Raw genomic sequence first — 27,203 nt, 5'->3', positions numbered from 1 at the left:
TGACAGGCCTTCACAATGACCGCATTGGTACGAGGCTCCAGAATTTCAACATAATATTAAATTAAATGAATTTTTACGGACTACAAAAAGACCCCCCCCCACCACCCAACCCAAAAAATAAGCCCAACGACATCACTTTGCGTACTTCACTACCTTCGTAACTTTAATGCTGTTGACATATATTTGAAGATACATGTAACAGCATTTAGTACACTACACTGAGTTAGCTTTTCCCACGCAATGGTTATTCGGGTACAATCTGGATTGCCCACCGTTCTCTTGTAATCCATGGGTACTACTTCACCAGTCACCGCCGAGGCTGGAATCAGCAACAGGCTACCCAGCTTAGACCAAAGTTACATTACGCGGGGAAGATTTCCCGCTTACTTCACATACGGTTTTACTGTTTCATTCTAACTGTTCAGACAAAGATTAAGAGAAGATGAACTTACCTCATGGATAAGTTGGAGGTAATGAGGTTGACGTTGTCACATCCCATCAGCATACCGGACAACATTGTGGGCAATGATATGCACATCGAGATCATGCACAGCAGGAGAGTTGTCCTGAAGCGTAGTTTGAGCTTGGTGACAAGAGCGCCCCCTACAATCGACCCAAGGCCTGCTGCGAAGCCGCTGACTAAACCTGGGGAAGCATTCAAGACAATACTGCACCATCGTTTTGAACCATTCTTGAAACCAAATCAATTTTAATTTTCTATCAACTTCATTCTTGTCTAAGGTGTCAAATACAGCAGTCACTGTTTTAAAGAGAAGAAATCTAGAATATTGGTTTACAACATGAGAGTATGTTTTATGATTTGGATTAGCAAAACGAGAAATTACAGTAAGACCAATGATGTCATAGAAGGGGAGTTTCGCGCTCGAACTCTTTCATCGCTAACGGCAAAAAGAGTCCTGGTGTACCAATGATCTGTCAGAAAAAGTTTTTTTGTAACATTTACTATAGCATCCGCATCTGAAAAAGTTTCACAAAATGTTACTGAAAGTAAACAAACGGGGAAGATGATTGACTGGGGAAGTGAGTCTGGGGAAAGAAGGGTCACTTGTGCCACCCTGACACGGTGAGAAACGTGATCAGGAAATTAATGCCAACAAAAGGTGCCTAACATTTTTGTCACGTGATAAATGAGGAATTTCTGTACCATTAACGACGAGTTGGATTTTAAAACTCGACACATACTCGAAGCATTGGCTGTCGATCTCCTATGTGCGCTTTGAGAAGACAAGGACCTAAAGACAAATTGGTGTCAAAAGGTTTCGACCCTCTATCTGGTCACGACAACACGCACCTGCAATGGAGTTCGCCCTCCATGCTGGGACTCCAAACTGACTCTCAAGGTATTTGGGTAAAAAAGTGAAGAAACCGGCGACGACGTAGACAGCAGACGTTCCTGACAAGGTCAGACAGAGGAACACCGGGTTTCTCAGAATACGAATCATAGACTGGATTAACCCTGTAACACCAAAGCATAAAGAGATGTAACAACATGTAATGAATGTTTACATATGGAGTCCACCGGTAAATAGCCCTCTACACCCGCTTTACTAGTACAGGAAATATAACTTCATAAATCATATTACAAGACATAACAAGGTAACTGGGTTTTAAGTGGGAAGGTCTATCAGCAACCCTCCGATGGAAGTATGTTTCCCCGGAGCTCTGCTCGGTTTCCTCTCACTACAACGCTGGCTGCCCTAATATAAGCGAATTGTTCTTGACTACGGCAAAAAACTTAAATCGCACAAATCAATTAAATGATTTAGGCGAGAAAGGTTCCAAAAAGAAACTAAACCTGTTTTTTATACGTTTCTGAAAGTTGTCTCACCTCTGCACGTGTACACATCTACTGGCGGTTTCACTTTCTCTTCCCCTGCTGTTAAGGCTTTCACTTTGTCCCTCTTCTTGGCAACCAGCAGAAGCGGCAATGACGTCAGTATCTCCAGAGAACCCGACATGAGCAATCCTAGCCACCAGGCTCCGATCCAACGAGGGTGAGATGGCGTAATGGCGGGCTCTGCAAAATAACCGGACGTCAGCCAATTTTTGAGAACGCGAACATCCGGACACTTTGCTCGCATTCAATACTATTCCTAAAATGGGGATATCAGTGCAAACTGGAAAACTTGCTTTGTTCATAATATCAATTCGTTTTTAACTGGGGCAGAAAATTATTTTCTACATTATTTTGGTAGAGCCACATGATCAGTTATACATGCTCATTATGTTACCAAAAAGTGTGTAATTCACTTTTAATTTACTCATATGCATGTATAACGCAACGTCTGTTCCCTTACCTGTGAGATCTTCGTACATCAGGAGGCACCACGCACCGAGGAAAAAGCCAACCGTTGGTCCCAGAGAAATGGCGGCAAAACAGATACCTAGAAAAAAAGAGACATCAGCTAAGAATGTGAACTATGGAAGCTCAATTAAGTTGTATAGAAATATCATATGTATGCACAAATTGGCCAATTTCTAAATTACGATACTGGACAATGAATATAGGTCTTGGACTTGTGTCAAAATCTGTTCCCTCTTAAATGTTTTTCATTGTCTGGTGCTCGACAATACAACACTTTCAGCCATTCTAGACGAGTGCCGTCTAATATATTACAATTTACATCTCTGAATATTTTTTTCTTATTCTGCAAAAACCATGGTGCTTGAACAGTTAGAATATAGCCCTAAATGAAGTAAACTAGATCGAATGTTAACGGTTACGAGTGACCATTTGTAAACTATCACACCTTCATCGCTCTGGTTTTACTATGCCTGTAGAAGTCTTTTATCTCATAACCATATTTGTTTGTGCTCTTTCTAAAACTACTAACAAACACAGATTGGGAACTACCTTTGATGAATTTCTTACCCATATATAGTGGGGATTTGCCTTCGCTGGCATTGTTATCAATGAAGGCCACACCAAGACAGCTCATCGGCGTTCCTGCCATCCCTTTGATGACGAATATAATAGCCGGGAGAACAAAATATGGAATACCGGAAATTGCGCCCGCTTCCGATGCTGCGCATTTGTCCCCGGATACCAGAGGATCGGCTTTGGGCGAAGACTCAGTCTGGCAGATTTCGCCCACAGATTCAAAATCTGTGGCGTTACCGGTGATAGGATCGGAGCCAATCGTCAGAGGTCCCAGGAAGAAGTGAGGCAAGGCCAGGGTGATGGAGCAGCAGCCCAGTACAAAGAAAGACAGAGACAAAAGCCGAGGTATGTGAACGCGGTTGCCAAAATGACTAATGAACAAGGCGATTGAGAGATGGCCGATTTCGTAACAGCCGAAAATCATCCCGGTCTCCGTGCTGCCAAATCCGAACCGTTTTTCGACTGTCGTTAGCGAAGCCAGGAAGTATCCCCAAGTAAGAGAAAAGGAGAACATGGCAAAAGTAAGACTGGCCGTGTAGAAACGGATGTCTGATAGCCGATTCAGACATCTCTGCGGGGTTGTCTCCTTTGTTTCGACACAGCTGACAGGGGGTAGCATCGTCTTATTCTCTGAGCCTTTCTCCATGCTTATTTAATGGCGAATTTGTCTTCCTAGGTCATGCTTTCACCTGCAGAGAGAAAAAGAAGACGGACTAAAAATATCTGTTTATGTAGAATGTTTCATTAAAGTCCTTAATATGTTGTCCATCAGCATTTCACTATTCTGAAAATTATATAATGAGCCGGACAACTAATTGTAACAATATATACTGCAAATCTGATGGGATTTTTTCGGCGACAACTATATACACTTCCCGTGCATATAGCACAGATTCAAGTTCTGAAAATTGGCTCACGCCAATCCGGGTTTCGAACAGGATACATGACAGACGTAATCGCCTACAATGTCGATACAGTTGACATCTTAGGACAATACGTGTACACGTGGTTTACGCGCCAGGCCGTCACTGGCCGTTTCCATGTGATACTGGTGACTCAAACACGTCCAGCGGGGCCTCGCCGCATGGCCCATATCGTTAACACACTGGCCGGCTGTAAGTACCAGGTCCATTGGCCTATACACTTAAAAAACTAATCTTAAAATCTGAACAGAAAATCTATTGACTGTTGATGCCAGAATGCACTGCGTTATTACAACATACATGTAGTACTGAATGTGTCATACTGAACATAATTTCTTGTTGGTCTTATAGAATCTTTATATTCAGCTAAAAGAATAGTGTGTAGTGTGTGTTATATTGGACAGAATAATCTGTTGCGACAGCAGAATACATTCTAATATCACTCCCAACTTTCTGTGAAAATTAACAGATTAACTTTGTGAGTGTGTGAGATCTTGTGCGTAGTCGAATCCAACTCTTGGTGGTATCCGGTTTCCTCCAGTCATAAACCAGTATGGCGTTAAACATTAATCAAATAAATATATACTCAAACACTCTTCATAAGTAGTTCCCGTCAAGACAATACGTCTCTACCGCACATGCTGACCATTTTCCGAGTCATACTGATCTGGTGACCCTGAAGCACGAACTACAATCTTGTATACTTAGTAAATGTGAGAATTATATCATGCAATCCATATCCAATGCAGGATAAGCTGCAACATGTGTCGGTTCCTGAGTGTATTTTAGGGAAAACTGAAATTAAAATCGATTTCAGCACAATAAAGCATTGTGACATCTGGAGATAGAAACGGCTGACGAAGGCAAACGTGCTCCTCAGAAATTGATGATGTAAATGCAGATGATGTTGAACGAACAGCTCGCGTGCGCGGATGTAGGTCTGAGGACACCACATCACAATCTTCTAGCGGGTTGACGAAGGCAAACGTGCTCCTCAGAAATTGATGATGTAAATGCAGATGATGTTGAACGAACAGCTCGCGTGCGCGGATGTAGGTCTGAGGACACCACATCACAATCTTCTAGCTTTTTATTTTACAAGAAACGAATACAAAAATACCCCATGAATTAATTTCAGAATTTACAAGAACAAAAATAGCCAATTTACACACACAAAAAGATTCGGCTAGTTGAACAATGAGTTCTGGAGGTAATATTGTATAGCTTTCAACTGATATCCGTATTCACCATGCTATCGCGTGTCTACTCCTAGATTTGATGTCAGGGAATTTTCTGGGATAACCACATATCTAATTACAGCATTACCATGAGAGACTTGTCATGGGAGAGGTATACATGCAGCTTGGGCTTGTTGATTGTTTTTTTTTGGTTTTGTTTTTTTTTCCCCTATCTTTTGAGCCTTGTAGTCTTAAATTGCAAAAGAAAAAAAAATCCTGTTGCTATAGGAACACCAAACAATGGGCTTTCATTTTCATTACAACTGATCTGAGAATTCCTTTCTTGCATCTGTACATATTTTTTATGAAAAAAATATGATTCATGTTTCGCGATATCAGACCGGAAGTTTAAATGATCTGCTTTTAAATTCGGAACGTCTCCTCTAGAAAGATTTACACTGGGTTCCTCTACCCTCTATATACCGAAAAACAGTGCATTTGGTGCGAAATCGGAAAAAAAATCATATATATATATATAACTTCGTCTGTCTATGAGGACTGATCACATTTTTGGGGGATTATTCATTTTAAAGCATTCATCTTAAATCAAAGTGGGGCGTAAACCTGATCCCAGCGTAACACTGAAGCCCTGCTCGAACGCCCATATATTTAGCGTGTTGTAGATGTGATAGCCTTCAGCCAACCACACAAAGCTATTGCCCAAGTCCTATGTACAGAGTTGTGCCTTGTAACTTAGAGTTAATTTAATTTAGTCGTGAAGGCTATTCAGCCTTTGAAGTTTTCTCAAACTTTGGTAGGCCTAATAGCTAGATTAGTGTTACCAATGATACACACTTTAGTACGTTTCAGAGCGCACAAAGTTCCATTTTTCTGCAAATGTTAATTTTCGTGGATATTACAGTCTGGGTTACCTGAAAAAAAAAGGCCGGATTTCAAAGGTTACGTGTGACTATTTTGGTCACATGGTTGCTGCCGCTCTGGTTTACTATTCATTCTGTTGTGTTTCACATATCGTATGACTGGATACAGCTGGACCCTCAGATTTACACTGGTTTCACTCTCCACGGTGTACGGTTACAATGTGTGTTAAATAAGGCGTTACAAATACATATGCACGTCAGAAAAAAAAGGAACGCAATCAATGTTAATTATCCGGCTGACTAATTTTCCATTACAAGCAAATTAACGTCAGCTACACAAGCCATCATTTCCAAGTCAACTACATTTTTCCGATTACGCGTGGGTAATTGTGATTTCACTTACACGCCCTAAAAAGCTGCGTGCACAAGACAGCTTCAATGGCAGGTGAACTGAACTTAAAGCTGGAAAAAAATGTATAAACTATATAAAGTTCAGATGAAAGAACCCGAAAAGTTAGTTGTAAATGTGATCTTCAGTACTATTTCGATTTTTCTTTAAAAAGAAAAAGGCACCTGAAAAAAAAGAAAATTGTATGGTGGCAATTCGGGATCACCATTTGATATACATATTCTGTATGTAATAATGTTATAAATGATGATGTAACATCTGTTTAATAAATATATTTGCAATAGAATTTGGTCCGTTCAGCTACATGATTTAGATAAGAGAGGTATATTTACCTGTTTAAGCATACACACCACAGATATACTTCGAATATTAATAGATTCATTTATTTATTTGATTCGTGTTTAAGGTCGTCCTCGAGAATATTTCACTTATACGACGGAGGCAAGCGTTATAGTGGGAGGAATCCCCAATATAGATTTACTGTACTTAGTTACGTAAACAAGACCCATAAGCCTACAATCCCTTAGTCCAAACTACAGTATACAGAAACATATACAATGGCTCTCAACATATAGGCCTATACAGAGAGAGTAAATGTATATTTACAGGTTTAGGTTTGTACACCATAGGTATACTTCGAATACATATAGGTTTACTGTATTTATATATATAAGTATATATAAAGTCCGATATTCATATACCATTCATAGTCCGTAAAAGGCGTTCCAAGTCGATAATCGCAAGATCCATTTACAAAAGAACGTTTAACACTAACTCCCAAAGACAAAGGTATGTTAGAAACTATACAAATAAGAAATAAAGCCGGTAACACACAAGAGAGAAGCGGTCATCAGTTTTCAATGATGCCGGGCAGACAATGAATATTCCAGGCATGAATTCCATATCAAAATTCAAATTCGTAGTCCGTGAATGAGTTCCATGTCAAATAACAGTTAAACAAGTATCTCAGTCGCGCTTTAATTGCAACTGTTCATAAAGGCATCATGCAGATGTAATTAGCATGGCTACCTTTACGGCCCTTAGCCCCAGGTTAAGCGGTATTAGATACAGTTTGAAAATGACGAGCGTTACAGACCCTAACCGGTAATATTGTGATTCAAAAGTAACGGACGATTACGTCTTTCGCGTTAATTTGTAAAGATCTCATGCTACAGGAGGCGCCATCTGTGATATTACACATGACATACAAGATAGACGGTTACGCTGGGCAACCAGCGCCATCTATGTTGTTAAATACCATGTACGTGATAGATATGTACATAGGGATAACAGCGTCGTCTAAGTGGTTGATCACAATTCAGATCACCAGAGGTTCTGAATGCTCTGTCCATACCTGCCAACGAGAGTGTTATACTCATTGTAAACTTTGAGAAACTTAGAATAAAGGCGTTTGATGGAGTATCCTTGACAAACTAGTTTTTGAACTAGCAACTTGTGACGCAGATTAAAGTCATCACAATTAACGCAAGATCTCAAGTCCATGGTTCAAAGAACAACAGAAATGCTCCAAATCAATGGGTCTTTATACTTACTTCATTCATTTATTTGATCGGTGTTTTACGCTGTAGTCTAGAATATTTCACTTATACGACGCCACCATCATTACGGTGGGAGGAAACCGGGCAGAGTCCGGGGGGAGGTCTTTATATAGAGAGATACTCTATTCACCTGTGTATGCATATGCACGTCGATAGGTGTGCTGCATTCAGCCACACGAGATTTTAAATCAGAGGCTAATACGATAGAGCAAACGATCTCGAACGTTGACCTCAAAACGGTCTGGACAACCGCAAATCTATAAGCGTCTTTAAGTAAACCGTGTCAGCAAAGGCTTGTTAATAATATCTTACGAGCCGCTGCAAAGTAGGTGACCGATTAGAAGTCACGCACAACATGTCATGTGGTTAGGTTAGGATGAAGCCCCGATCTCCAACCGCAGCATTAACACATCTACATGTAGCATACAATCTCGCGAGGCCTCTAGACCTCTCATCCGTTTTAAAGATAATTTTGTCAACGATTTCGGAAGTTTAGATTTAACGCGAGACCAAATATGATATCAAAAATGCCCTCGTCGATTTTGCCGATATTTGGTGAAGGTTCCACACATTTGACTTTAGACAATCATTTGAGTGTACTCTCAAAAAAGTAATCTGTAAATATTATCAGAGAGTCCTGCGGATGGTCGTGGGTTTCCCCTGGGCTTGGTCCGGTTTCCTCACACCATAATACTGGCCGCCCTCGTATAAGTGAAATATTGTGTACTGCATAAAACACCAATCAAATAAATAAATAAATATTGGATAAGGTTAACAGATTACAGTATTATGTTTCAATAACAGAACATGTTCTAGCTTCACTCAGACAACAGATTTTGCGTTAAAATTATCAGATTATTTTCTTGGAGTGTATGCTGTTAATATATAATTTAAACGATATTTTACACATATGCATACAATAGTTAACGTTTTGTTTCCTTTGCGTTTTGATTCCAGATGGCGTCATTCTCATCGCAAAACCACAACTGTTCTCTGGTTCTGACCTGGTCACGCCATGATGTGACTGAAATACTGTCAATGTTACTTTAAACCGTACCCATCCATCAATCCATTCAATCAATCATTCATTAATTTATTCACCCATCCATCCATTCAATCATTCATTCATTAATTCATTCATTCATTCACCCATCCATGAATCCATTCATTCGTTCATTCATTCAGTCTTACGTTAAATTTCTCACAGACCAATTCTTTTTAAGACATGAACATATAAAGATGACAGTTTGTGTATGCATGTAAAACGACCGTACATGAAGTACTGTCATTTTCATTTTTATTATTATTTTTCCGTAAAATTGCATCATAATTTTTATACTGTACAAATAACACCAAGGGTGCTGGTTTATTACCTATACGCTGTGTATATACATATGTGTGCGATGACCCAAGATAACCTGGGGACTCGTGTCTATCATCTTAACAAGGCTAAACACACTTCCGCCTCAACATGACAGAGGTCACTTGACAAAGCCACAGACGCGATATCGCCATGGCACCCAACGAGACGGACGAAAAGAGACCTACTTAATAGGCTTAAATACTGGAAAGACTTACAAATATCAGTAAATGTCCATAATTAGGCAATACTTCCATCTCACATAAAACCCGGATGTCTAAACCGGAACAAATATGACCTCAACACTGATAATTCATCGAAACAAAAACTAAAATTTATCAAAAGTGACTGTTTTATTGGAAGTCATCTGAAGCATATACAAAGACGACATTAACACCGTTTTAGATTCAGAGTAAGGCAGATAAAATAAATGATTGAATGACTGTATCTACGGCAGACTGGCAAAGTCATAGCCATACAATGGAGATGGAGAATAAATGATCATGGTTTAACGCCACATCAACACATTATTTCCGATGTATTATAGCGAGAACTTTTTAAAACCAGAAATCTGTATGCTGGCTTTTCCAAATATGCATCCATTTCTATATGTTATATACATATTTATAGATTTATAGAAAAAAACACATAAATTAAATAGTTAAAATGCGAAACCCACCTTTACACTGTGTTGAAAAAAAAAGACCACAAATAACATAAGCTCAGTTATTTCGGCAGAGAGGCGGGAAGAGAACAAAACGAGCACGGCCTGTTTGTTCTGATTTGGTAACTCACCTGGACTTCTTACGAGGCCATGGAAGACACCATATATAAGAGTAACCAGAAACACGATGTTGCGTCACTCGTAGCCCAAGCACAGATGGTTAAAAGGCAAAAATTGTTCGCATCACGTCATCGGAAACAGTTTCGATCTCAGGTTCTAGAAATAACTTGCCCTTGATTGGTTTAAACTGAACACTTCGATTTTTTTAATGCACGCGATTTTGCTTACTTTAAACTGCGATATCTCGGTTATGGAATATCACAAAACTAAAATGTTATACCTTTTAAACAAAACAGACACACCGTTATTCTGATCACCAGATCCGCACGAGAGAGCTCTTGCATGGTCAGTCTCCTTTTATAACTAAGCGAAGCTTGCCTATCAGAAATCTACTCTTTAATTTGACCCTTCTCAACTCTTCGGGAAGCAGGAAGTGCTGGTATCTATCGACCATTTCCTTATTTGCTTGATTTGGGCATAACGTCGCTATTCACTTCCTCTTTTTATTTCTGTATGTCTAACTTCTAATAAAAACACAGCCTGGAGTCCACTGCTAGTTTCGAGTATCCAGGTTCCAAACAAGGTGATACATATAACACGGGGCTAAATGGGCGACCTGCTGTTTTTTGCCGATTCCTAAAATTTAAAACACTACAACACACTGAAACTATCACATTTGAAAGCCAGACACATTCTGTTTAAGAAAGAATTTCTTACCTAAAAGGTATATTTTTCACTTTCACACTAAAATCGTCTCCAATACTCTAGTCACATTACCAAAGAGTGTGCTGATGATTGGCCCAGAGCAGCTACGACTGACATCACTGTTACAGTATGAGCTACAAGATGTGATGCCTTATCCCATATGTAATGGAATGGAATCTCCGATAACAAAAATTATCACTGTCAGGAGGTTGAAGTCACGACGCGGGTGAACCACAGCTTATGTACATTTATACCCTAGAGTGCAAGCCTTAAGCCGGAGTGATGGATGACTCCGTGGGAGGGACATCTACACAAAAAATCATGTGGTAACTGTTTACCATTGCATTTACCAGCAGGAGCAAATGAATCGCATCTGTACAATGAAGAACGTATAAGACTTATCACTGGCTTCCGGATCACAAAGCGATCTCAGACTTAAGTCAAAATTTCAAAACACTTTAAAATATATGTTTCTTACGTATGAAGGTCGAAACACCGCATGATAACAAAATTCTCGGTAACCTGTTGCAAAACAAAATTCAGCTAAAACAACGGAAAGGAACATACCAAATTTAGTGATTGAACTTTTGACGTATGTCTAAGAACGATTTGTGGTACCGGGGCCTGGAGTTCAAGCGCGGGTCGAGAAAAAGAAAGACGAAGGCTTCACTTGGTATTTTGCGATCATCTATATGGGAAAGAAAGCTAAAAAATGACGTAAATTGATCTTGTGGGCAGCTGAAAATTATGCGCAAACATACATTTTTCATTCATTATTTTTTTTTAGATTTTTTAAATGCGTTGAAATGTTTGAGTACTATACTAGGTTTAATGACCCGATTATCTGATTTTGAGGCTTCCGTGGCCTAGTGGTTAGAGAGGTCTATCGCGGCATAATAACCCAGGAGCCTCTCGCCAACATAACTACTGTGAGATGAAGCCCAACTCATCATGGCAAGTTGTACTGGTTGTTTTAATTGCCATATAACCTAATACTCTGTTAATGAAGAAATACAGCTTAAATGGGGTGCCTTTTCTCGTCCAATCTCGACTTGAATCCGTGGCGGCCAGACCACTCTTTTATTATACAACAAAAGCACTACTTCACCAGATTGCTCATAAAACATCAAAGCAAATGGAGGAAAGAACAACAGACTACACCGCTTTGATTCCAATTTAACTTATGCGAAAGGGCTCCGCATAAGTTTAATATATAGTCATAGGAATATGTGTCGTCATTCGACATGCGATTTTCATCCTCCGAAGCCCCATGCATCACAGAGCGTATACATGTGTACGCACAACGTGTGCTTATATTGACTCACTGTGTTTGTTTACTTGTTACGGTTGACGAAGCTGTCATTCACCGGGGATGAAGTCGCCTGACTGGCTCGTATCCAGATGTACCCAATCAAAGAGGGCGCTGAACTTTAAGCACCTAGATATCTACGCTATAGGCTATAAATTAATGAATGAGTATGACTTAAAGCCGCAAAGAAAATACTGTGACCAAGTCGTGGCGACATTTTCCAATAGATATATATGTAACAGGTGCCAGCGGCGAAGTTATAATATTATAAGAAAAGAAATTCATCATAGAGAGGAATAGTCGTCGAGTGAGGTAACTCGAGCAACTGTGCTGCGAGAGTAACGGAGATTAAAAAAAAAAAACAAAAAACAAATGTGATTGACGGTAAAGAGCTTGGGGCACATGTTGTTCAAACTATCATCAAACCAAAATATCACAAGAGATACTGTCTTTTGTCTGCATAGATATATTAACAGATGGATTGAGTGACATGCTGCAGATCAGGTGCGATATATATATATCGCACCTGATCTGCAGCATGCGTAACAACAGCTTTTATATTGACGAAGTATATATAGAGAGAGTCTTTTCAACAGGGAAGTTCTAGTAAATGAATCCCGGTTACCGTTATACAATGAGTTATACATGCTATACCTGAAGTATATTCATACAGTAATGTTGAGAACATGCCCTCACGTAATCGAGTTTTATTTCAGTGCCGGGATTATGTGTCAGGTCAAGGAGACCTAAAACAAGCTGACAGTCAGAGCAATCCAAAGCAATATGACGTGTACATCTTGATAGCATAATCCAGCATAGAGACAACTTGTTGCACGCATACAAACGTCTAATCTCTACGACAGAAAAACTCTTTGTACAGTATAGTGTTTTGTTTTATCAACGAGACGCGGTTCCAAAACCAAACCCTCTCTGATAAGAATGCAATTATATATATATATATATATATATATATATATATATATATATATATATATATATATATATACATCGTAGCCTATGCATGCAGGGTTAAACAAATATATGTAAATACTTTTACAACTTCGGCCATAAAAATACATAAACATTTATAAATACATGATAGTTCGCAACTGCATGGATGCCTAAAGCTGGCACACTGGGACTGTTATCATGCAATCAGAATAGTTTTTTCTCCGCTTTGCAACAGAGGAGAAATATCTTCAATTGTCATACTATTATTGCAAATGATAGAACCGAATCATTTTAAATAAAACTGTTACCTTTCTATCGCATTCTCATAATAGAAGGTGTGATCAACTGCGTGCAACTACATCTATAAGTAAAACTAACAATTAACTACGCATGTGCCCTCGCGTTGTAACCGTTATCACTGCAACACGCCTGTTAGCTATGACCTAAATTGCTGCCATAAAAACATGTGGTACTAATTGGGATGTGTGGGTTGTATGGCAAATCAAACACTTCCTACAGCATTGTGCATCCCTACAATAATCAACAGTATATATGCGCCAGTCAATTAAACACGGTTACACTCATTAGTCAGCTTGTATAACAGGTCCCTCCCATTCTCTCGCAAGAGGGTGAGGTTGTCATTCTGGTTATATCTTGGGTGGAGATAAAATGCGTGTCAGTGTTTACACAACTTTTTCCCAACGAACCTCAACATCTACATGCTTAGTTACTTGTACCTCGTGGCTTCCCAGAAATGTAGCATGACGTGTCTAATGCCGTAATAAATAGAGTGTGCGTAAAGCGGCTAGTTTTTTCTCTGATACATGCATAAGGGTCTACAGAAAATGAGAACAATTCATGGCAACCTTGCAATAGTGAGGGACACACCTCGTATTCAGTTACTCTCGCAAACGCTTGTAGTTTTATTTATTTATATTTTTTTGTTACTACTGACTTACAAACTACCGGATGTGACACTTTCGACAAACGTATCAGAAGGCGGGCGGGGATACAAATATATATATAGTCAAACCTGTACTTACGGGCACCTGTATATAGCGTCTATGTCCTATGTGGCCATTCTCTGCCGCGACCGAACGAATTTCCATGTTAAACGACCTGTAGTATGTGAACACCTGACCAACGCGGACAGCGGGCCGCTACGTATTAGTAACAAAGTCCTGCATCAACCTGTCCCAGGCGGCCGAGATTTTCAAAAGTAAAAATCGGACATTCAAAACTTTTACAATGCCGGACACAATCTTCGACAGCTTTAAAAGTGATTGCAATGTTGTAACCTGTATATGGACAAAGGAGCTAAGTGTGAAAATTAGTGTAATCTGGGTTGTTTTAGTCCACCAGTTTGTGAGATTTCGTAATCACTGATATTCAATTCTGATATCACTAACTGATATTTTTTTGTCTCTTTGGCGGCCCCTGTATATAAAAATAAAACTTCATTGTAAAATTAGTCGAACTACCGCGTATCTCAGAAACCACCCAGTTTCCCATGATGTAACCATCTTGTTTCCCAGTATGTAGGTTAACCACTCTGCTTTCAATTATTTAACTGCACTGTTTCCCCGGAATGAACAACGCTACTTCCCATAAAGTAACTACCATGATTCCCAAGATAAATCATATTTCCAAACATATAACTACACTGTTTCCCCGGAATGAACAACGCTACTTCCCATAAAGTAACTACTATGATTCCCAAGATAAATCATATTTCCAAACATATAACTACACTGTTTCCCCGGAATGAACAACGCTACTTCCCATAAAGTAACTACCATGATTTCCAAGATAAATCATATTTCCAAACATATAACTACACTGTTCCCCAGGGTGTAACTACCTCATTTCCCACAACTGAACTACTGTTTCCTAAAAAATCAATGCAAATATATTCTGATTCCAGGTAATTACCTTTTTTTCAAGGATTGAACTAACTTGTGCCTAATGCGTTTCCTAGGATGTAACGATGTCATTTCCCATAGTGTTCTTGTTCATAGTTCAACGTTCTTTTACGGAATTTAATTACCGGGGCCTCCGTGGCTCAGTTGGTTAGCGCGCTAGCGCAGCGTAATGACCCAGGAGCCTCTCACCAATGCGGTCGCGGTGAGTTCAAGTCCAGCTCATGCTGGCTTCCTCTCAGGCCCCTTAGTGGGAAGGTCTGGCATCAACCTGCGGATGGTCGTGAGTTTCCCCCGGGCTCTGCCCGGTTTCCTCCCACCATAATGCTAGCTGCCGTCGTATAAGTGAAATACTCTTTACTACGGCGTAAAACACCAATCACATCAAATCAAATCAAAATTTAATTACCCTATTTCCAAGAATTAAACAATACACCCAAGGATGTAACTACCCTGACTCCCAGGACGTAACCACCTTATTTCCAATCATGTAACTACCCTGGTCCCCAGCTTGAAATTGTTCTGTGTGCCAGGACTTAACCACCTTATTTTCCAGCATGTAACTACCCTGTTTTCCATGCTGTAATTATCCATTTTCATGCAGTACTGAACCATTCTGTTTCCCAGGACTGAGGTACCCCATGTGACACAATGCAACTATTAATATTTGTTGAGTATAATTATCCCATTTCCCAGGTTAAAACTCGCCCATTCCCAAATACACCATTTTCTAGGATGTAACTATATATGTTGTTATGTTTAATGTAATTATGATGTTTGCCAGAACTGAGCTCCTTTGTTTCCCTAGGATGGTAAAATGCTGTTAACCAGGACATAACTGCCCTGGCTCCGAAGATATATAATTTCTTTTATTGCCATGTTGTATCTACCCTGTTTCAGATGATTTACCTACTATGTTTCTCATGATGTAACTACCCTGCTTCCCATCATGTAACTATCCGTTTTCCTACAGTTTAACTACTTCATTTCCCGTGATGTAACTCTACTGTTTTCCATGCTTTTATGCGGTTTGCCAGTATGTAACTACATTGTTTCTCATGGTGTAACTACCATGTTGCCCTTGCTCTAACTACCCCCAGTATTTATCTACCCCTGTTTCTTTTATTAATGTAACTACCTTGTCCAACATGGCGACCGAATATGGGTCTTACAACATCTCTTGTAACGACCAATTGCGTATAGATGATTAGACCTATCTATTCGGTCCTCAAACGCAAATGCAAGGTAAGTTACCTGCAAGTTATTTTATCAGGACGCTCCGGTCGTGTATACATGCATATACATGTATGCTAATAGCTCACCGAGCCGTGCCATACTATCTTGGTACATACTATGTGTAAGCTATGGCCCTGTCTGACTGGGCTGGTAATTATGCTAATGAAGTCTTGCAACACTACGTCGTACACGTGTTCACAGTGGGGGGTATTCATACTGCAAATGACATATTTAAACTTAGACACGCGGGGTGGTTTATTATTTAAGAAATAATAACGCTCTGGTCATGGCGTAAATCGCCCACTTCCAACGGGTACACGCAATTATAAAATTAACTTGAAGCATTCTTGGTTTGTTTCGTTTTTTATCACGGAGTGAGTTAAATGGAAATTGCAGTATACTTCTACTCTCAAAAAATAATCTGTTAAGTTTACCAGGAAGTCTGTTGTCATGGTAGAATGTATTTTGTTACTGCAGCAGATTATTCTGTCAACAAGGCACGGGTATTCTATTACTTCAACATATGGATTCTGTTAGACTAACAGAATATTGTGTTGAATATGTCATAACATCAAAATACATAGCATTCCTCACACAACACACTGCATAAAACTAACATTGTTTTTTTCTTTTAGTACAATGCGTATACGTAAGGTCGACATATACGTTATTACATTCGATCAAATTGTAATACCACAATGCTTGTAAGGAATTGGTTAAAGAGGTAGACAAATAATAATAATAAATAAATAAATAAATAAATAAATGAGTAAAGCTTAACGCCTCTTCGGCAATTTTTCAGCCACTTCTACAGTTAAACAGAACAAACCGGTAAGGTTTGTATGTGCCTAGTTAGGCTATCTTTTCATGCTGTTTTTGTTTGTAACTATCAGTACAGAAATAGACGCTAAACATTTAACTGCGCCCCCCGCCCTTCTACACATTTGTTCCACACATGCAGGCTTAAATCTCTATGCCCAATTCACAGTAAACCACGTGTATCTTAGGTCTCTACATTGTTACCAGGGGCTGGCAACTGTTTGCTTACCCGCTAAATCCCAACTCGTTCCCAAGGTCGCAAGGTGAACGTCCGGGGTGAACAGGATCTAAAGCTCTCTTCGGTGAAGTTAGCAGGGAAGATCACGCTTGCCGCAGTCAAACTTTCCGCCGCGCCAGTGTCTATTTTCGGGGGCAGCCAGTGGCCAGCCGACGACCGGCATCCCTCCACGACTACGAAAACTTTCTCGAAGAAAACTGCACTGACATCTGAATGATGCAATCTCGAACAACTGGGACAGACTACGTATAAAACTACAGTTCAAAGTTCTGCAAAACCTCCCAAGGACGTGTCCTAAATGCTCGGCAGATAACTCAGAAGTTCTGTTGTTAACATGGACAGCCCCTACTACCCCCGTTTTCCGCATCTGTGGCGCGTATCATTCTGACACGGTTTAAGGTGGTTTAAGTAGTACGCGGGGCTTCAGATGGGGGGTCACGGTGATCTGGTACGCAGAAGGACTAAAAATAGACATAGAAGGTGGGCGCTTGTGTCCGTATAAGCTTACAAGGGATGTGTAATTGAGAGGAGAAGAGGGCAGAAGTGACTGAAATCCACCAGCTGTTGGCAACGATGAGGGTAGGGGGCGGCGGGGAGATTAACGGAAGGACTGATAGGAGCAACACGTGGGGTTTGAAGTAATGCTGAAGTTCGGGGTTGAACGGTAGGAGAATGTCCTCCACACCACATCGAGTCTAACATTGGGTCATTATATCGATTGCAATCATGCAACACCATTCAGCTTGCAAATTTATGGATTTGATTAAAAACACCTGTTAAGCGCTGAAGGTGTTTACACAGTTTTACCTATGAATTATTTCAGATTTAACAGGTGTCCATTTTAACTCGTCATATACTGTGCATCCTGATCCACATAACACTGCAATTTATGAACAATGATCTAAGAGTTCGAATCCAACGCTGCCGATGTTTTGACGCTTGCAATTTGACGTCATGACGTTTGTTTAAAACTGACGAGTTGGGATGGCTTCCCACGAGCCATATAAACATTATAAAGGTCACACGGGCAACTTGAGCAGGGGAAATGATAATAATTTGTTTGAAGCATATAGAAATTGCTTTGTTTTCTTTGCTTAATTGTTGCTGTTACCGTGTACAAGCTGACAAAAGCCTATATAGCTGGTGAACATGCAGAAGAAGCACGCTTGGCGTACAAGGCGACTATAGCCTATACAGTTCACTCTAAGCAAGCTTGGTGTAAAAGACGACTTGCGTAAACAGCTCTTCCGTGTGTGTCCGGTGAACATACAGAATAGGACAGCCCTCTATGCTAGCTTGGTGTAAAAGGCGACTAGACCTCTCCCGTGTGGGTCCGGTGAACATGCGGGATAGGACCTCACCCCTCTAGGCAAGCTTGGTGTAAAAGGCGACTAGCCTAGACCTCGCCCGTGTGGGTCCGGTGAATATGCGGGATAGGACCTCACCCCTCTAGGCAAGCTTGGTGTAAAAGGCGACTAGCCTAGACCTCGCCCGTGTGGGTCCGGTGAATATGCGGGATAGGACTTCACCCCTCTAGGCAAGCTTGGTGTAAAAGGCGACTAGCCTAGACCTCGCCCGCGTGGGTCCGGTGAACATGCGGGATAGGACCTCACCCCTCTAGGCAAGCTTGGTGTAAAAGGCGACTAGCCTAGACCTCGCCCGTGTGGATCCGGTGAATATGCGGGATAGGACCTCACCCCTCTAGGCTAGCTTGGTGTAAAAGGCGACTAGTCTAGACCTCGCCCGTGTGGGTCCGGCGAATATGCGGGATAGGACCTCACCCCTCTAGGCAAGCTTGGTGTAAAAGGCGACTAGCCTAGACCTCTCCCGTGTGGGTCCGGTGAACATGCGGGATAGGACCTCACCCCTCTAGGCAAGCTTGGTGTAAAAGGCGACTAGCCTAGACCTCGCCCGTGTGGCGAGGTCTACTTGTATACTACTTGTATATAATCTGGAGATCTCCCAAGTGGGAACTTGAAGAATGTAGAACTTCAGTCTTCTAAGCAAGCTTGGTGTGAAAAGTATGTTCGGTCAACATGCAAATCGTAGCTCTAATCAGCCCTCGACATAAGGATAATTATGGTGATCGAGAAATCGATCCCCCGACCTAACGTTCAGGTGATCGGACATTTGATCTCCCCCAAATTCTTTGGTAACCGATCGATCCCCTGTATCGATTACGTAGGTTTCGAGAACCAAAATTGTTCCTTGTAATATACAGGTATGCCGTGAAGTTCATGTACACAATGATATATATGTATGCTCTGCATTATTTAATTTTGTTAGAGGGCTTCCCGTCTGTTTTCAGAAGTAACTAGTCCCAGTCTCGCTGCAGTCGCTGGTACGCCGTCCATGAAACCCACTGGCAATCGCAGCGAAGTCCGAGTGGTGGGTTTAACTGGCGAATTGATTGGAGCAATGTCTATGGTGTTTGACGTACTGATCGTGTAAAAAATGAAGAATTTATCATTGTCACTACTGATCACATTATTGTTGTATTTGTATTAGAAATAAACGTACCCAGTACTCCAAGCAGGTAATGAAATAATACAAATCCTGCTCTGAAAGGCATAATGTCTCCAGCACGTTCCCGCGCAAAGCTGACTGCTGCGAGAGGGTCACACGGGGTGGGTAAGTTTTGAAGTTGCGTAAAGAAATGTCTTTCGAAAAGTAATGATACAACTTGTAAATGTTGCTTGAATATTCTCAATTCACTATTTCTACAAAACATGACGTGTCCCGATTGCTGCTACCACAGAAAATCAGCGGAACCAAGCATTAAATAATAATGACATTAGTTCGAGTCGAAAACCCCCTACGCTAGCATGCTTTTGGACTCGCCCACACTTCCAGTCAATCAGTTACAGGCGGGGACTGCCACGGTGAAATTTAACCACTCAAAATTGAAAGTTTCGTATTCCTAACTTGTTATGCGATCTGTCTAAAGCAGACTTATGACTACCAGCCTGCGGTATATACGCATAAGTTATAGAACGTAATTATTGAATTTAAATACAAGGATTGATTGATGCATGTAGATCATGGCGATGTCTACAAACATTTCACTCACGCCATGTGGATTCGCAGTCAGTATTTTGGCAAGATAGGAGGTGAAGGAGAACATTGACTTTTCTACAATGAGGATAAATATGCATGACATATCTACCTGGCGTATCCGTTGCTATACCTATTTTTGCAAAAACTATTTTTCAAATGACTCATATCGGCCGGAGTTTTCGTTACTTCGCGTTGTTACCGTTTGGAGTTGTAATTGTATGTTAACATACCACGAAAGAACCAATGCTGGCGCAAGTCTTTGAAAAATAGCCTTCTGTACGTTTGTCTTTAATACAGGCGCAGTTGAATATGTAACAAAACCACACAATCATACTTAAATGGTTTTAATGTAAAAGACATAACATATAAGACGTTATTGCATTGAAATGCCAGGTCCCCCGAGGTGTATGTCATCACACACACGACTTCGTTACAAACGTTATATATATATATATTATATGCATGTATTTAAGTTTGCGATAAAAGGTAAAAAAATGAGTTTAAATAAGTAATCAATGTGCAAGAATGATACGACGTCCACACACATTATCATATATATTATACATGTATGTTGTAGAAATATTTTAGTTCAAAGCAAAACGTTAAAAATTCAAAACCAAATAAACGAGATCTGCACAAAAGTCATTCTTTCCTGTTGAAGTAATAACGTGTTGACGTGAAAAGTTCAGCCATGATTATGTAACAGTCAATCAACAAAGTCAGTGCAAGGCAAAGAACTAAATTTAATGGCACCTAGCTAAAGTTTTACACTTTTATGTAGGCGATCTTGTTTTTAATCACTCAGAATCTCCTCTTCGAATTCCATCGGCATTTCCACTGATTCGACATCGCTTATTTCTGAATCATCAGACACACTGTCTGCGTCACTATCAGTTTCTGAAATATACAGATGACTGTCATCCTCTAACAGAGGATTTCGGCTGGATGAGAATGGAGTGGGCATTATGGCTGGTCCAGGCTCGCTAGAACCTCCAGATTTGGCGACTTGCTTCGCCTTTCCACTTTTTCTTCTTGGTGTTGACAGATACTGTGACACTGCTCTATCCACCAGGCTTGTTTCATACTCGCTGTCCAGTTTTTCGAGCGATGGCAAGTTTATCCTGAGTACAAGCAGGTCATCCAGTGTACCCTTGCTCATGGACGTTCTGGCATCTGTCAAGGTCCGGCCGCAAACACTGAAACCGCGTTCCACCGTTGCAGAACTCCAAGCAAAACAAAGGCACAATTCTATCAGCAGTAGGATGTTGGGATACTTAGAGACATAATGCTGAAAGACTGTTTTCCACAGCTGCAAGGGGTTGCGGAATTTTCTGTACTTCGCAGCAACAACGGCCTTCAGCTGTCTGAACTCCGATTGGGCCTTTTTCATGTCGTACTCATGATACCCCAGCGGCTCTTGAAAATGCTCACTCAGCTTCTGGATTTTGTCAAGACCAAATGTCTTTTCTTCGAAGTCCCAGCATCTGTGGTCAGCTATTTGAACAGATGCATAGATTTCTTGTTCAGAGAGGAAAGGAGCAAATCTCGCATCAATAGCTTCAGATATTGCTGGGATCAGAGTCTCTTTAACTCTCCGGACATTTGCTTTTCCTTGGCGCACAAACTTGATGTCGTAGTCCTGTTTCACAATAGTGCAGTATTTTTCGACCTGTCTCTTTTGTTTTTCGTTTAGTTTTTCCTTGAAGGCAAGCGTCGCTGGCAAGTTTGTTGCTTTGGCCGATAGTTTCACACTGTCACTCTCGGCTGTCCCTTCCGTATCGAACGGCAAGTCTTCTTCAGTTGCCGTCAATTCACGAAGGTTGGTTTTTGCCTCTGAAATCGATTCAATGACGTCTGTTATTAGTGACGTTGGGGTTTGCAGGACGTATGACATTTGAGCTGTGACCCTCAGGACTTGCATGTAGAAGTTAAGACTGCTGAGATAGGAGTATGACAAGAACTTTCGTAGGTATCCACGGAGTTTTGCTACCGTTTCTGTCTTGCACGCGCCTGGTGTTTCTATCATATTTTCACAATACAAGCAGAGGGGCAAAAAGTTAATCACCATGGCCTTGCATGCCCTGTACTTGTGATTTTGAAATCTCGTCCCGTGCGCCTTCGTGAAAGCGACGCAAGTAACGCCCAATGCGATTGCTGTCGCTGTGAATATTCGTTTGGCTTTGCCACTGTTTCTGAAGTGATAATACATTTGTGTCATGATTTCGTCCACTTCTTCGAACGATTTGTCAGAGGCAAAGGCATCTTTAATGGCCAACTCCAGACGATGGTTTGAACAATGTACCACGAGCAGCCACTCTCGTTCAGCCTTCAGTTGGGTACATGCGCCATTATATTTCCCCATGTTTACACTGGCGCCGTCAGTGCAGATGCTCACCATCAGTTTGTCATGCCTTTCCTTCGGCACCTCACAGGAATCCAAAAATGCCTGATCGTAGGCCTGCTTTAAACTTCGAGCATCTTCCCCTCCGATCTCGGCCATATCCTGGCACTTTACAAGGAGCTCTACAGTGCATCCGTTCACTGCAATTTTTGCATAGATTAGCTCCTTTTCTGAACCCGTCTTCCTGGCCTGGGAGCCGTCCATAAGGCCCGAGAAGAAGTTGGAGCGGAGCAGCATTTTTGCAATGTCCTGTCGGAGTATTGCGGCCATTATAGAAACGAACTGGCGACAACATTTGTCAGTGTCTTTTCCGCTTAACAGTTTGATTCCATTCTTGCGCTGTAGCGTAACAAGACTACGAAAGTCAGAAAACGGCCTTTCATGCCGGACAATGCAAAGGGCGGTGTTGAATAGGTGCCTATATGCTGTGCTTGAAGTTTGGTCGATAAGAATATCAATGCGGCGTTGACCAGATCCACTGGGAGGCCTTAAACAAAAGGGAGAGAAAATCATTTAGAAACTCGAGCTTAAACATTACAAATTATAATCTATATACGATGAACAACACATGCACACCAGTGTAACTATATGCATACGGCACCTATATTTTAAATATTTTCGTGATTATATTTAACAAGTTATTATTATATTCTACATTATTACATCAGTGTGTATCATTTTCCTATACAGTTACATTTATTTTAAACTTTAAATTTAATGTCTTTAAATGGTACGTACCCTGCCTGTGGAGCACTGCTCGTTGATGCCACGGGTGATTTGCCAAATCTTTGCTTGGCCCAGTCATGCAGTCCACCAGGTTTGATATGACGAGATAAGTTTCCTCGGTGGACGCACTCAACACCGTCTGCCAGGTTCACAATGCCATTAAACGCTGCACCTTTCACATTTCGCCTTGCCGCCTCTGCCCTGATAGCTGCCAAGTTGTCCGCACATATTTTGCACTGCAGTTTAGTGATATTACCATCACTGTCAGTTGCCAAAACTCTGAACTCTTCCTTGAAAGGCCACTTTTCGAAGGTTTTTTGATGGACAGTCTCTGGCTTTTTGGTAGCCATCAAAACATATTTATACACAAATAACGATTAAAATCTAAGCAATATTCGTCAGCTCCTCAAAAGATTCTGCTCGACGTAGCGCCAATATTCCGCTCTGGACTGTGACAAACATCTACAGCGCGGCGCCTCTGTCAATATTCTAATTAGCAGTTAAAACGATTGGCTATTATTTCTGGCGACCGTTGACCCAACGGTGGAATGCCATGGACTTTAACCTTGTTTTGATTACCTTGTTTTGCGATCGAGTAAACGGACACATGTACACATATATTGCATTCTATTAATACATACATGTACATTGTCTTTGCAGCAGAACCGATATCAATAGAATAAGAGATGGACAGATATGAATATGAAGGCAAAAACTTAGCTGGCATTGTTTTAATCGCCTGAAAGAGACGCGGCACCAGATTTCTAGACAGCAGCAGAACAAGGGACCTTTGAGTTTAGGTTTGCAAGCCAATTCAAGCAAAATAATCCATGCAATGCATTTTAAGATTGGCCTTGTGATATATGATACAAGTACGTATTCTCTTCAAAGTTTTCATTGACAGTTATGAAATTCCTAGATCGAAGTACAACACACGCGTATTGGAACAACCTCACCACCCCTTTAGTTTCCAATAATTGGAATCGTCCAGATCACAGCATATGCATGCCTGTCAGTGTTGTTGGACCCTAAACTTCTGGTTGGTAAAGATACATGGGTATCAGTGAACGTTAAACTACACCTTCTGTGCGCCGCGCTTGGACAGTGACCCAATTAACTGTTTTATTTTTGTGATGACCAAATGTCTTTTGCGTCCTGACCCACGGCTCATAGCGCATGCATGCATTTCCCTTCGCGCCGCACTGCGACAAGCTCCCCTTTGACTGAGCGGTTGCATTTTCGGCAGCGGCAGACACTACGTACACGTTCACTCCTAATCTGCCGAAATTATTTATCGGTCCCCTGTGGCTTTTATGGTAACCGACGTTTCGGTCCCCCTTTTTTCGAATGAGGTGATCGACACGTGATCGGTCGGTTCGATCTCCTCTTATGTCGAGGGCTGTCTAATCAAGGTTGACCATCGAGCAATCGATTGCTTTGGATGTGACGTGGCTTGAGAATATAGGGGTTTGTAAAAGTTACTTTCCTACGTACCCTGAGTCAAAAAACTGAACAAATTTTTACCTAAAATTTAATATTTTGGTTATTTACCAGCTCTCAAGTATATCAAATTAGAATATTTTTTTCATTTTACTTTCCATGTATATTTTTAAAAATATCATTGGACAGACCTTAAATTCACATGACCTAATAAAACATTACTCGCCTCTCACCAATGCAGTCGCTATAAGATCAAGTCCAGTTCATGCTGGCTTCCTCTCCTGCCGTACGTGGGAAGGTCTGGCATCAACCTGCAGATGGTCGTGGGTTTTCCCCGGGCTTTGCCCGGTTTTCTGCCACCATAATGCTGGCCGCCGTCGTATAAGTGAAATATTATTGAGTGCGGCGTAAAACAACAATCAAACAAATAAATAAAACATAACGCCTTCAAACCCACCAGTCGTTTATTGTATTCAAAATGTGTATCGCATTACCAATGGTATGTTTAGTCTTAATTTATTATGAGAAATGTTATCGTCTAGCCGGCCAACACTTTTTCACTTGGCAAGGGATGCTAACAATGGTGTTTTTTTGTAGGTTTATTTTCTCGTGAATATTGTCTAAAACGCTGTATTAGAGCGAGCGATGGGAAACCTTCGAATTGCGTTCGCTACCACCGGTTTCGAATGTTATCACATTTTGGAATATGTTGAAACACGACCGACGGACATTGACAAAAAAATAGCAAAATGTCAGTGATATCGACCGACACGGAGTAAACCCTGGTATGCCGCGACCTTTAACGCAAGGATCCCCTGAACTCTTGGTTATACTTCTATATAGACCTATATTGGTATATAATTCTTATTAAAGAACTTATTGGTGATGGAACATCAAATATTTTAGGTAAGTTTCTTGTCCAGAACAATCCGAATGTTGGAATGTAGGCAAGGGCCCAGGAACATTTTCGTTGTCGTTACCCATACTGCTTAACAGCGCGTGCGCCGCTCTATACGTTTGCTTTACATCACAGTCACCAATTAAAAAGTTTGTACAGAAATCTTCAAAAACGCCGAGGTCACTGAGGTCACCGTGATGAGGCATGAAGGAAGTGATGTCAGAAAGCACAAAAGTTCTGTCTCAACCACTGTTTCTATTAATTACTGATATTACTGATTACTGATACTGTAAGCACAACATGATCCTTTTCAACAGCTGAAACAAATTTTACTGATGAATGCGCGAAGCGACCTCGTGAGGCTAAGCCTAGGTGCGTAACACAGCCTCCAAAACTTAACCTTGTCTAGTGACGGCAGTTATGAAAATGAGCGTAGACAGGGACAGTATGGTTGTTACCCTTATAAACTCTTCTTGGAAGGTAAAGCAAAAACTGAATAAATTTTTATTTCAAACGGAATATTTTGGTAATTTACAAGCCCTCGAGTCAGGGCCTAATCAGGCCTCAAGAGGCCGGGGGGTGGGGAGGGGGGCACCGGTGACGGGCACCCCATTGTTGAATATTTCAATTCTCATACATTTTTAAGGGCCTCGGTTCCTACGGTTGAACTCCACCCCACAACAGCTACCTAGCCCGAAAAATCAGTCTAAGGATGGCTTGTATTTACTGATATATGTATCATAGTTACCCCAGACCATCATTAAAAGTTGTTTGTTCTGGGTAACAAACCCTGTTATTTGAAGTCGAATCGGGTCGGTCGGCATTTTTTTTTTTTTTAGATAGTAAATTAAAAGTAATTCCCGGCCCGATTAATCTAAATGCTAATTGAAGTATAGCAGGCCCAATTTTCGTCACCTACAGGGCATACATTTCCGATTTTAAATGCTGTTTTAAAACTTTGCTGTTTTCATAACCAAGTTCTTTCACACTGAAGTCAAATATTCCTTCTTGATTCTGGATCCAACATTAAATTTGAGTAAATTTATGAACTTTAACCCTAAACAGCTGAAAGGCATTCATTGCTTTCGCCACTGTGGCGAAGGGACGCAAATATGCTTTCGCCACACAAGTATTTGGCGAAATTATATTCGCCAAACCTAATGTGGCGAATGGCTAACCGAAGCCTAGCGACTACGCAGATAATCTGAGTCTTGAATTCCGGCTGTTTCTTTTTTTTTTTTTTTTTTAACGCAAAGGGCACTTCGAGGGAACGGCAGCGTCCGGTAATCGGACGCTGGGAAGGGCTGGATTAGGCCCTGCGACTATATCCAATTAGAATATTTTTTTCCATTTTATTGCCCAAATATATTTTTACAAACATGATTGGACAGCTCTTAAATTCATATGGCTTGTTCACTCAACCTACCAGTCATTTATTGTATTCAAAATTTTTTATCCCATTACCGATGTTAATTTTTAATATTATTTTAATTTGAGCAATATTATGA

General features: G+C 40.8%; 2 protein-coding genes across 3 annotated transcripts in view; both read right to left on the bottom strand.

The window, feature by feature from the left end:
• The window catches only part of LOC135463604 (solute carrier organic anion transporter family member 2A1-like), a 34,375-nt gene that overhangs the window by 5,691 nt on the left and 1,481 nt on the right, over positions 1–27,203 (bottom strand). Inside the window, exons 1-6 of one of the 2 annotated variants that reach the window (XM_064740932.1) lie at positions 17,165–18,185; positions 2,894–3,591; positions 2,319–2,405; positions 1,850–2,038; positions 1,313–1,477; positions 453–645 (exon numbers count right to left, since the gene is read on the bottom strand). In XM_064740932.1, the coding sequence (XP_064597002.1) occupies positions 453–645; positions 1,313–1,477; positions 1,850–2,038; positions 2,319–2,405; positions 2,894–3,548 (1,289 nt within the window). In that variant the 5' untranslated portion in view covers positions 3,549–3,591; positions 17,165–18,185. Of the gene's footprint in view, positions 1–452; positions 646–1,312; positions 1,478–1,849; positions 2,039–2,318; positions 2,406–2,893; positions 3,592–17,164; positions 18,186–27,203 lie in introns of those variants that run through there. The other variant, XM_064740934.1, reaches the window with a different exon arrangement.
• Positions 21,024–23,707, bottom strand: LOC135463455 (zinc finger protein 862-like). Its single transcript, XM_064740715.1, has 2 exons — positions 23,370–23,707; positions 21,024–23,118 (listed from the first exon to the last, which is right to left on the bottom strand). Exons 1-2 carry the CDS (start codon positions 23,705–23,707, stop codon positions 21,024–21,026), a joined length of 2,433 nt encoding a protein of 810 aa, XP_064596785.1.

Source organism: Liolophura sinensis, chromosome 3, assembly GCF_032854445.1.
Source record: "Liolophura sinensis isolate JHLJ2023 chromosome 3, CUHK_Ljap_v2, whole genome shotgun sequence".
In the NCBI taxonomy this organism is placed as follows: Eukaryota; Metazoa; Mollusca; class Polyplacophora; order Chitonida; family Chitonidae; genus Liolophura; species Liolophura sinensis.
The sequence above is the reverse complement of the archived record's forward strand: the minus strand, read 5'-3'. Positions and strand labels throughout refer to the sequence as shown.

What these genes read in the sequence shown, in the direction of transcription:
- LOC135463455 (XM_064740715.1), bottom strand. Translation starts at nt 23,707, where the DNA reads ATGGCTACCAAAAAGCCAGAGACTGTCCATCAAAAAACCTTCGAAAAG. An exon ending in AGCAGTGCTCCACAGGCAGG is followed by an intron (nt 23,119 to 23,369) that starts GTACGTACCATT and finishes CTTTTGTTTAAG; the next exon opens with GCCTCCCAGTGGATCTGGTC.